This window comes from Aedes aegypti, chromosome 3, assembly GCF_002204515.2.
Source record: "Aedes aegypti strain LVP_AGWG chromosome 3, AaegL5.0 Primary Assembly, whole genome shotgun sequence".
Taxonomy (NCBI): domain Eukaryota; kingdom Metazoa; phylum Arthropoda; class Insecta; order Diptera; family Culicidae; genus Aedes; species Aedes aegypti.
Window position 1 is genome coordinate 135,431,462 of NC_035109.1, and position 12,762 is coordinate 135,444,223.

The window sequence follows — 12,762 nt, forward strand, 5'->3', positions numbered from 1 at the left end:
AAATTCTTTCACTATTGTGTTTGTATTATGCAGCAACGTGTTCGTGTGAACATAAAATTGGGGAAATTCACGTGGAAAGCTAAATAACAGAGGAAACGAAACTGTCACTTTGTACGGTAGTATTTCATAGCTAGCATCAAAGAACAACCAACTTCGTGGAAATACGACATTTGGAATAGAAGTTTGAAATAGGATCAACATTGATGAAAGATTGATCAACAAAAATCATATTACACGATTTAGTCGATTTGAGCATGTAAAAAATCCGGATTTCAAACGTATTGGTTATGAAGAGCAAGTGCTCCGAGCAACAATTTTATTACAAAAAGTGTTCCGCGATCCAAAATGGCGTGTCCTGAAGCTTTGGTGTCTTCGAACTCTTGTCATATTTTTTTTACGTTTTATTACACACGTCCTAGAGCTTGGACGCGAAATAAAAAAGTTTGCGTCGCAGCATCTCCTATTTCCAACTAACTTTTATTTTAATAAACTCACTACGCGTGATAAAGATTGATAAAATATGAAAAAAAAACACGTGATCAGGTGGGATTCGAACCCACGATTCTTGTATGCTAGACGAGTGCTTCACCAACAGAGCTGCCGAGACACTTGGTGATCCAATAACTCAGAATGTTACAAGTTTCGAATTCAAAACCCAATAGTTCACGCATTCGCAGGAATTAAGCAATTGCCTTAATGTTGCTTTAATTTTGGGGTTGCTTTAGGATGGGAAACTCAGAAAGAAAAAAAAATCGTAATTCTAATAGATGGGTGACAGAAAGAGGAAAACACATCACAATTTGATTCCGATATTTTTCTCCGTACATACCGATGGCTATTTTATCAATTCAATTACTTTTTAACAGTCGTGCTCTCAGCCACCGCCAGCATTACCCCAAGCGTGCTGTTCTCATGAGGCGTGAACTCACCACACTATGTGACCTGACTTGGGTTAATAAATATTCCATTGACCAGCATCGAACGTCAATGCTGAAATGAAATCAAATTAATGCAACTGAAATATTCAGATCTTGATTGTTCATAACTGAGTTATTAATATCCTCTTTGTGATTACCCTAGCGATGATAAGACAAAATTAGTTTCTGTCACCAGCATAACAATTTCAGTGAAGCTCCACTTTGAGTCATTGAATATGCAAGGTGACGTATGGCTTGATGCTTCATCGAAAAAGGTATTAATGTGATAACATGTAGCACGTCGACCTGAGTGACAAGAAGTGCGTTCTATAGATATTCATGGAAATAGAAATGAACAAAAAAAAACATGAATACTTTTTGGACTTTGTCTTATCGTTACCTACGTTGAATAGCTATGCCCATATAGATTACGAGCTTTATCAGACCAAATGACTTACACACTCGACGGTTCGTCACACAATCTTGATTTTGAATATGGCCGGCAACAATTGAGTGTCATAAATATTCCGTTATGCAATTTATGCCATTCCGTTCCCAGCAGTACCCGTTTGGAAGATGTCACTATGAAAAATAATGTTCATTTCGAAAATCGATTTGCTACTTTGCATACGTGCTCGGTCATTGGTCAGTAGTGCCAAATGGAATTCATTAGATCCTCTTCCAGGGCCATAGGTGGGTTGGTACGAGGTATGCTGGCATGGCTAGGAGCGCGATTTTTTCTGGTGTCGCGTGTACATAATTATCATGTTTGATGACCCATAGGCTGATCATGAATGGCGAAACATAGTACTGGAAAAAATACTTTGGTGGAAAATGTTTTGAAAATTTAAATCACCTATGATAAATTTGTCAATATTTGGTTTGCGCCGATGCAAAACATTTCCAATGACGATGTTTAATGAACATTTTAGTACCCAGTGATATATGCTTTATCAAAGTGTCTGTTGAATATTTGATTCTATTTGTAAACGATTTTGGGTGACATTTGATCAATTCGCCAGGAATAGTACCTGTAACGACAAACACTGTGATACGCATATTTACACGGAGCTCACTAAATGACGCATTTTTGTGGGAGCCTAATAATACGTCACTACTTATAATCAACTGGGCCGTTGGCCCTTACCAAGCAATACCGTGTCTTTCGTCGTCAAAAAATGGTTTAATTTATATTTCATCTTCTTTTTTTCGGGAAAAAAATTAAGTCTTACCGCAGCGTCATGCAAGTTTATATTGATTATTTTTAGGATTATATTCTTATGAGCACTCTCACTATACACACTCAGTTGAGCTCGGCTAATTTTCATTCTTTTGCCGAGATCCGCAAAGCCGAGCGGTCAGCAACTGAGTTTTAGCTGATATGTAAGCAAAAAAATCAAGTTTGCTTATAGCAGCACCTGTGGGTGCCACTGACATCAAACGTCACTTTTGCTGAGATGTCAGCAAACGAATTTTAACCGAGATTTGCACAGCTGAGATCGGCATTCTGATTTAAGTGTGTAGGTACATGGAAAGAACTTCGGGATTTGAATCCACGTCCGTCAGCAAGGATTTACTGGATAGTTTATGCGTTTACTCTATGGACCACTCTATATTTAGTATTGATATATAGCAAGAATATAATGAGTTTTGATCAAATTACTATTTATAATGTATAACTGAAGCTTGTCACATTGCTTTTCTTGAAATCGTTCATAATTAGACAAAGCTGAACTAGACATTTTGGGTACTACAGAAAACAGAAACTTCAACAAACAAACATCGCAATTGCTGCTGAGATTTTATTTGACAAAGGAACAAAATATAAGATTTACCTAGTATTGCAATACTCGTTTTGAACATTGCAACAATCCAAAAAGTTTATAATCATCTATAAACGCAGGGAGGGATTTTTTTGGAGGAATCACCGGAAGAGCCCTATCGGAACTGATAAAAAATACGGTTACGATCAAAAGTGCTTTCTAGAGGAATCACTGGAGGAATTCTTGAGGAATCCAGGGAAAATCGCTGATATAAAACTATATAAAACCGCCAGTATTCAGCAGATTCTTATATGAAAACATGGTTTATTCGAGAATTCCACTAAATTTACACTAAACCACCATCTCCAGAATAAAGTGAGCTGTTGTATGATGGTACTATATGATAGTTTGAAAATGTTCAAACCCTACCGGTACCAGTTCCGGAATATACCGGCCAAATCTTATTTATGTTCCAATCGATTCTCTTGTAAATCGAAATGAAAAATAATAAAATTTGAACCGTCGTGCCATACATACGTACGGACTTCGGTATATGATATGGTCGGTGTTCAGACAGACTGGATCAAGTGATTTTTTATGGTTTCAAGAAAAGGTATTCGAGGAATTCGAAACATCGAAGTATTTGCATTATTTGCTGCAATAGTGGAGATTATCTATTTGGTGATCCATTTGTATATGGTTATAGATTCGGAAAAATCAGAACGTATAGAGATCTTAACGTATTCTCAGAAAGCCAAAATATCATCTAGTCCGGTCTGTCCGAACACCGACCATATGTACCAGTTCCTTCTTCAATAGGTGCCAGGGCCCTTGTGTTCAGAATGACCATACTCACAAAAATGTGCATGGTTCCATTCTAGAGTTTCATATCTTTCATATGAAGCTAATGAAACATAAATTGGTTCAGAAACAGATTTTTGAGAAGGTTTCAAAGTCATGGGTCATTTTAGACCGTTAATGCATAATTTTATCATTTTTTATAAATTCATTTGGAAGGTTAAGTTGAAGATGCATCGAAGTCAAACCTCGAATTTTCAAGAGCTCAAATCTAGAGATCCAGACCACCGTTTGTGCTGAAAATTGAACTAGGTTTTCCATATTTGTGCTCTTGAAAAATCGGCGGTGCTCATATTTCCGAGCTTAACTTAGTGTGTAGGGATCTCATCAGAAATTTATCCATAGATTTCACCAAAAAATCTTCCAAAGCTTCCATAAAAAAGTAAATGAAGACCGAATTTATTACTATACTATTTATTTTAACATTAGTACTTAACACCGCTAGCGCATGACGGCTCACCATATTAGCATGTCCGAAAGAACTCGAAACTATTGAGAACCAGAGCTACAGGTCCAAAGCCCTGGTAAAGGTGGATGGTTGTGATGGCTATGGCCGTGGTCATCATGTAAAGAACAAACGGACAATGCTGTATCGTGTTAGCATCGAGGAGCTAGACCATCTAGCACGATGTAGGTAGCGCAACCCTGGTTAGGTGGCCCATCGAAGACTCTTCACCAACCAAGAAAGGCAAAAGTAGAGCAAACGGATTAATTTTACGGCAACAAATAAAGGACAACGATTGGAAAGTTGGATCTTGGAACGTGAGAACTTTGAATGAACCCACGCGTGTTGGGCCCCTGGCTCGTGAACTGCGGAACGTCGGCGTGAAAGTGGCAGCTATCCAGGAAATACGCAGGCCGAGAACCGGAAAACGTGAATTTCGAGCGGTGGACCCCATCGTCAACACTTCATTCAAGTACATCTACTACAGCGGTGGCGACAGCGCAGAGGGTGGAGTTGGCTTCATAGTGATTGGGAAGCAGATGAAGCGAATTATTCGGTGGAAACCGGTAAGCGACTGAATCTGTGTGTTGAGAATGAAAGGCAAGTTATTCAACTACAACCTGATCAGCATATATGCGCTAACGAACGATAAGCCCGATGAAATGGAGGATGAGTTCCCTACGGGGAGTGCCCAAAACAAGATGTCAAATAGTCATCGGCGTCGCAATTGCGCAGATCGGGAAAGAAGATTTCTTCCGACCCGTCATTGGAACGGAAAGCCTCCATTTCGTTACCAATGAAAACGGCCTGCGGCTAGTAACCTTCGCTGCTGCTAGAGGGATGGTAATTAGCAGTACCTACTTCGCACGAAAGAATATCCGCAAACACACCTGGCGACACCCGAGTGGCGATGCCTGCTCCCAAATAGACCCGTGCTGGTTGATGGACGACATTTCTCAGATGTCATGGATGTAAGGACCTTCCGAGGCCCAGAACCAACAGAACGCTGCGCTTCAATTTACAACTTGCAGGGTGTCCATCCATCCGGGAAAAGCCGGAAAAATAAACGACCGGGAATAATACGGGAAATCTGGGAACACACCGGGAAAATTTGCATTTCAAACACAAAAATACCGTTTTGTTTCAATCGGAAGAAATTAGAAAATTTAGCCAACCTGCCTGACACCTAATAATTCGGACCTCGATTATCTTTTTATTAGCTGTTTCTTTCACTAAAGTGTTCCGACGTGTTTGTGTGTATGAAAAGTTCAGAAAATTCACCGGGAAAGGTGAAAAAACGAAAGTGAACGGAACTATAATTTTGTACGAGACGTTTCATGGCGTTTTTCAACAGCACACTTGATGGCATGACGAAGTTTGCCGGGACCACTAGTATTGAATAAATTTGGAGATGATCTTATGGAACATCATCAGGATCATTGAAAAAATTTTAGAAGGGTATCTTGGGATTACTGGCATACTTAAATAATACCTTATAAAATCTTATTAAGATTCAAGGCATATTTTCAAAGAGACCAGGAATTTTACTGGAAAGGTAATTAATAGATTCTCAAAAGATTCTTGGCTGATGTTTTTTGAAGTTCTTAGTTTTTCTTGAGGTTGGAAAAATCGTGATCAAAAAACTATTTTATCATTTTTACGAGATTTGAGGAGGCTCTTATTGGAATCCGAGACCTAATCATTGGGAATTACGTTTAGTGGATTCCTGGAAATACTTATGATACTTAGACAAAGCTTCAAGTCTGGCTAACTAGTTCGACTGCTCCTTGCTCTATCAGGCCAATGAAAATATTTTATAGGGATTTCTACAGATTTACAACGAATTCTTCAAATTATTGTCAACAAATTACTTATAAGATTATAATGAATTCGTGACAAGATCTTTGTAGATGAATAAATGGTAAGTTTCTTTAGATATTCTTGGACAGATTATTGTTTAGCTTCCGGACGAGACTCTTGACAATGGATTCCTTACAAGATGCTCTTCTGGATTTATGTCAAACGTATTAGCCAGCTTCATTGGAGAACAATCAAATGTTAGTAACGATATATTGTGACACACATATATCGTTTCATGGGTCCAACAAATGTTTCACCAGGTCAATAATTTATCCAGGAAGCAGCCATAGTCCATGTGGGTTCGAATCCCACCGGTCGAGGATCTTTCCGGGTTGGAAATTTTCTCGACTTCCCAGGGCATAGAGTATCTTCGCACCTGCCACACGATATACGCATGCAAAAATGGTCATTGGCATAATAAGCTCTCAGTTAATAACTGTAGAAGTGCTCATAAGAACTTTAAGCTGAGAAGCAGGCTCTGTCCCAGTGGAGACGTAACGCCAGAAAGAAGAAGAAGTAGGAACGACAAACGCTCATTTTGCAATTTAAACAAATATTTGGAAACAGAAACAATCATTTTGAAACTAAGTGAAAACGAATATTTTGAAAGTCAAATCAAATATCAAAGCAGGCTACCAAACGTCTGAAAAATATCAACTCGCAAGATCATTTTTTTTATCCGCTTTAAATTTTTTAAGCATCCGGCGGAAATCCGGGAATTTTAAAAACAGATTTTGAGTGGACACCCTGGAACAACGCTTGTCGACCCTACAACGCTTGTGGACCCTATCCACGAAGCTGTGACAACAACGGCGCGGAAAGTTATTGGCACTGATCAACGACGAAGACAAAACGTCTGATTCGATGAAGAGTGCCAGAGAGAGACAGGCATGGAGAATGTCGCCAGAAGCCGTGTGCTTGTGGCCGGTACCCGACAGAACAGAGAGCGGTACAGGGCAGCGGGAGCCGAAGAAAAGCGAATCCACCGCAGGAAGAAAAGGCAGCACGAAGAAAGTGAGGTAGCTGAAGCTCAAGAAAGCATGAACCGGAATGATATGCGAAGATTCTATGCAACGGTCAATGATACGCGGCACAATACCGTGGCTGCCAGGTGGAAGGAGCACTTTTAGCAATTGTTGAACAGTGAAAATGGAAATGTAGTGAGGAACAGGATGAACATTGATGATGACGATCAAGCGGTGAACCCACCGACCATAGGAGAGGTTAAAAAGGCTATCAGCGAGCTGAAGAACTGTAAGGCTGCTGGGAAGGACGAGATCCCGGTCGAGCTTCTCAAGCACGGAAGTGAGCAGCTTCATCAGTCGATCCACCGAATACTTTTGAAGGTATGGGAGGACGAAGAATTGCCCACCGGATGGTTGTATGGCCTCATACGCCCAATCTACAAGAAAAGGCACAGACTGGAGTGTGCCAATTACAGAGGAATTACCCTGCTGAATTCGGTGTACAAAATTCTGTCGCGCATCCTGTTTAACAGACTGAGACCGCTCGAGGAGTCCTTCGTCGGCGAATACCAAGCTGGTTTTCGTGAGGGCCGTTCGACAACGGACCAGATGTTTAGCTTGCGAATGATCCTAGATAAATTCGGTGAATATAATTTGCAGACTCACCATCTGTTTATTGATTTCAAGGCGGCGTACGACTCAGTGAAAATAAATGAGCTGTGGCAGATAATGTCTGATATGGTTTTCCGGCGAAACTATTTAGGCTGATACGTGCTACGCTGGATGGTTAGAAATAAAGTGTTCGGGTCGCAGACGAGGTGTCAACCTCTTTCGTGACGTTAGACGAGCGGAAGCAGGGAGACGCACTTTTGAATTTACTGTTCAATAATGCACTCGAGGGTGCCATAAGGAGATTTGGCGTGCAGAGAAATGGCACTATTATCACAAGGTCGCACATGCTCCTTGGCTTTGCGGACGATATAGACCTAATTGGAATCGATCGCAAGTCAGTGGAAGAGGCCTTCGTGCCTCTGAAAAGGGAGACAGCGAGGATAGCCTGACCATTGATTCTACCAAAACGAAGTACATGATTGCAGGTAGAGATAGTCAGGCATGGTGGTGTAGGTGCTGAGGTAGTGTTTGATGGGGATGTGTTTGAAGTTGTTGAAGAATTTGTTTACCTTGGAACACTTGTGACAACGACGTTTCCCGTGAAGTGAAAAGACGTGTTGCGGCTGCAAATAGGGCCCTTTACGGACTACGTAACCCGCTTAGGTCCCGCAGCTTGCACACGGAAACAAAATTCGCCATGTATAAAACATTGACTCTTCCGGTGGCTCTCTACGGGCACGAAGCGTGGACGTTGAAAGAGGCAGACCGGAAAGCTTTCGGTGTTTTCGAGCGTTAAGTGCTGCGGACAATACTCGGTGGGAAACTTGAAAATGGTGTGTGGCGCAGGCGCATGAATCACGAGTTGTATCAAGTGTACATATATGCGAATACAGTCGCCTCTCCACATCTCGATATCGAAGGGACCATCGAGATACGGAGAGATCGAGACAAAGAACACATTTTTAATGAACACTAGATTGAAAATCACTCCGTTGCCAGGAAAATAATAAATAAGCAGACGTCATCTCGCATTCTGAAATTGTTTTGAATCCCTAAAATCTAGTCTAGTCACCTTTGATTATGGTCATATCGACATACGGAGAGAAAATTTGGAACAATCAACAGGTGCCCATCGAGATATGGAGATATCGAGATAAGGAGGATATCGAGATATGGAGAGAGAAAATGTATACAGACTGAAGGGACCGAAGAAATCATCGACATAGGGAGAGATATCGAGATATAGAACATCGAGATGTGGAGAGTCGACTGTATTATCAAGCGTGTAAAATACGGCAGACTGCAGTGGACTGGTCACTTAGTGCGAATGTCGCAAGAAAGAATTGCGAAAATAATTTTCAGCAGGGAACCAGGTAGAGGTCGGCGGCTTCGGGGAAGACCACGAATACGCTGGCTGTACGCAGTGGAAAAGGACCTGGCGACCCTAAACTTTCTGGGCAACTGGAGAAGTTTCACCCAAGACCGACGAAGATAGAGCTCTACAATACGCCCGGCAATGGCGTGACGCTACGCTGTAGCCATCGAGGTATCAAGGTAGGTACGGGACTAGTACAAAACAATTTGCGAAGACGAAATGACGTCTATTGGTTTTTAATTTTCATGGTAACGGTGTGATTTTCAATCTAGTATTCATTAAAAATTTGTTCTTTATCTCGATCTCTCCCTATCTCGATGGTCTCTTCGATATCGAGATGTGAAGTGGCGGCTGTATCAAAAAAGAAGCACTACTCCAGGAGTTCCTCTACGGGTTCCATCAGATTTTTTTCTCTTGAAATTCCATTTCGATAGTTTATAATGAAATTCAAAATTTATCATAAGTTCGTGTAGGGTTTTACCAGAAATTACTTCACAAATTCCAACAGGAACCCTTCTAGGGATTCCATGTTTGAGCCTGCTATCCTCTCCCTCTAGTGTTACGTAATTTGTGGGCGGCGCCTGAGGAGTTCCTTTTAGGATTCCATAAGGAATTCAACTAACGAACTTCAACGAAATTCATAAGGAATTTTGTTAGACATTCCACTAGGAGTTTCTTCAGATATTTTTTTAAGAAATTTCTAAAGGGATTCCAGACAATCCATTAGCCCATATGATGGAAACCAAAGGCGTAACCTGTAGTGGTGGTATCACATTTTGGCACTTTTTGCTTAAAGCCGCGTCATAATTCATATGGCATAGACGCAATAATATCTCGGATGTGATCCAACGGACATTCTGCGTTGCTGATAGCATTGATGCCAATTTCAAATAATGATTCTATTCGAAGTGGACATGAATACTATTGGCAGCGATCAGTTTGCATTTTGCTAACCAGAATGATTCGTAGCCACTCTTACTATTAGCTAGCTAGACGCATCGTTATCATATACGACGTAGGGAATATTACGTAGAGGAAAATAAGTAGTAGACTCACAGAGTATAAATAAGTGACGACAATCTTATTTTAATATGGTTTTTACGTTGTCATAATAAGGAATACCTTTTTTGTAACAAAGGTATAAACAATCTAATTCGAGCTTAATTTACAAGTAGAAAGTAGGCGATGTGATGCATTACATTTGCCACCGAAAAGTGAATCTTGTAGGAGACTGTAATATATGTTAAGACGCTAAGTTTTATCATTAGGGTACACATGCTAGTTTCGAAAAATTGTTGAACAGACAAGGAAAGTGACTTAATTCTTTAAGCACATATGAACGTAATGACCGATAAGTACTTTCAAAAACTAGACGAACGAATTGAACTAGAACTATGATTGAACAGCCTAATGAATTTTGTTAGGACTTGATGACAATTAACATTTAAGACAGGGGTAATCACAATAACATGATTGAATAGGGCACTTAAATGACAAATTATTCAAAATCATTTTGACTAGACAGTATAGTAATGACACTACATTTCAAACAAATTCTAATGGAGTTGCTGATTTTTACAATGCTTCGTTTTCTCAGAAGCAAGTATTTTTTAAAAACTACCACGTCACAATACTCATAAAACCAGTGTTCATGTGGGCATCATAGCCTAGTCCTAGTCCGTCTGACTGTTGGTCCTGGTAAAGGGGAAACATGGCAAAAGCCAAGGCAGCTTCAACTGAATGCCATAAAAAAGTCCTTCCAGTGATTTTTTAAGAGAACTTACAAGGATTCCATCAGGTGTACCTTTAGGGATTCCCTTAGAGTTACCAGGGATTTCATTAGGAGTTTCTCCTGGAATTTCATCGAAGGATTTCATCAGGAATTTATCGATGTATTTCACATGAAACTTCTCCATTCCATTCGAAGAATGTCTAAAGCGAAGTATGCACTTCAACAGAAAAGTAATCGCCTATCACGATTCGTGGGAAATTTCTTGCAAGAAATGCTCAAGAAAAGCATTTTTCTTTGATCGCAATAAGCATTTGAAGAGAAATGTCTATTCAAATGGAGCTCACTGTAGGAAATTTCTTGACCATTTTTTGAGCAAAAATTTTTACTTTTCTTGAGCGGAACAGTATACCTAGCTTAATAGTATAAACAGGTTCATTGCGATATTGTATAAAATCCTTCTTTTCCTTTTTCTTGGCATTACGTTCCCACTGGGACTGAGCTTACTTCACAGTCCAATGAACACTTCCAGAGATATTAAATTAGAGCTTTGTTTGCATATGTTGCCATTTTCGCATTCGTATATCGTTTGGCAAGTACGATGATACTTTAAGCCGAGGGAAGTCAAGGAAATTTCCATTAGTAAAAGATCCTGGACCGACCGGGAATCGAACCCAGACACCTTCAGCATGGCTTTGCCTTGTAGCCGCGGACTCTAACCACTCGGCCAAGGAAGGCCCCATATCTATAAATAATGTAAGTAAGAAATCAGGAGATAATGTCGCGATAGTATTATATGATGGTAGATTATACGGAGAAAATTTCATTTAATGTTTGAAGAGCGCATTTCGTGGGCTAATATTTTGGCAACCCACTTTGCTCGTTCTCTGATTCAAAACATGCATGAAGATATCACTGTCCAGATTCCCCCTTTGAAAGTGCATCAGAAAGCGACGACGATGAAAGATACGACCCACAACCCAATACAACTACTGTTACTGTATAAGAATGTACCCTATTGAGGTTATGTTGCACTTACCGCTCGACGAGAATCCTTATCACAAAGATGATAGCCGCCAGTGGAAGAGGGTAAACGAGGTGCCGGTAATCGGCATGATTCACGTCCGGCCGCACTCCCGGTCGGATATCCTCCCAGGTGATGTTCGGTGGCAACCAGATTCTAGTCGACCAAAACGCGTCCGAAACCGTATGCAGCAGATCCATTGCAGTCGCCCGGGAACAATTTACTTTCTTTCCTTTTGATTACGGTACACTACAGGGAACTCGAGATGGCTCGTATTTTCAATATTACACCACTATTATACTCGGAACGGATGGTACCGGAACACATCCAGCGAAAAAAAAGATACCAACAAGGCGAAGCGAGTAAACACCGCTACTGGATCAGAGAAGGGCACTCACCACCGATACTTTCTCCCCTTGGCCCCTTGGCTTATGATACTAGACGAAAAGCGATACGCTCTGAGGAGGCCACTCACGATTACACCCACGAAAGGAATCCCATATCGGAAAGGGAAATCACACCTTCTGGAGCAAGTTGCACTTTGAACCACCGTCAGAAAACAGCAAATCCTCACCAAAACGGATGTACACTGCGGTTCCGCACTTCCTGGGGCTGGTGTTCCGACACTGCGCTCGGCACTTTTACACCAAATCGATATTTTTCTCCTTTTCCGATGGCCGCTTTTCGCTTCTTTTTTCCGCACCGATCGCGTGGTCACTTTTCCACTTCGCTCGCACACACCAATACAGCAAACCGACTCTCGTCGTTATCTTGAACTGGCACGGCTTCGGACTCGGATCGGATGCACAACCGCACTGACAAGATCCACGAACTCGACTGACTGACAAACGGTCGGTCTTCAAAACAGCGACGGCTAGCAAACGGTAAAAATGACATCGATGAATGACTAATCGATCGTGGCGTGACAGTGACAGCTCATTCACAACCACTAAACAAACGGTATCTGGAGTACAGACAAAGTTCACGAACACCACTGAACTCGAACCGTTATGGTGTGCAGATATAGCTAGGTTCGAATTTGGTTCAAGATTCAGTCGACATGGATGATGCAAATTATTGCACAAAAGGGGCTTTTACGAATAAAATTTAATGAGAAGAAAAAAATAACTTTTGGACTATGGTACTATGGCGACAGTATAGTTCGATCATTTAATGAAATTAATTAAAGTTTCTATACAAAACTAGTGGTCCCG

At 40.9% G+C, this 12,762-nt stretch overlaps 1 protein-coding gene across 1 annotated transcript in view; it reads right to left on the minus strand.

Annotated features, from left to right (window-relative positions):
• Nucleotides 1-12,387, minus strand: part of LOC5571461 (ceramide synthase 6) — a 53,857-nt gene extending 41,470 nt beyond the window's left edge. The window contains exon 1 of the mRNA XM_001659661.2: nucleotides 11,564-12,387. Within this exon, the coding sequence (XP_001659711.1) occupies nucleotides 11,564-11,748 (185 nt within the window). The 5' untranslated portion in view covers nucleotides 11,749-12,387. The remainder of the gene's footprint in view (nucleotides 1-11,563) is intronic.
• Nucleotides 12,388-12,762: the final 375 nt, after the last annotated feature.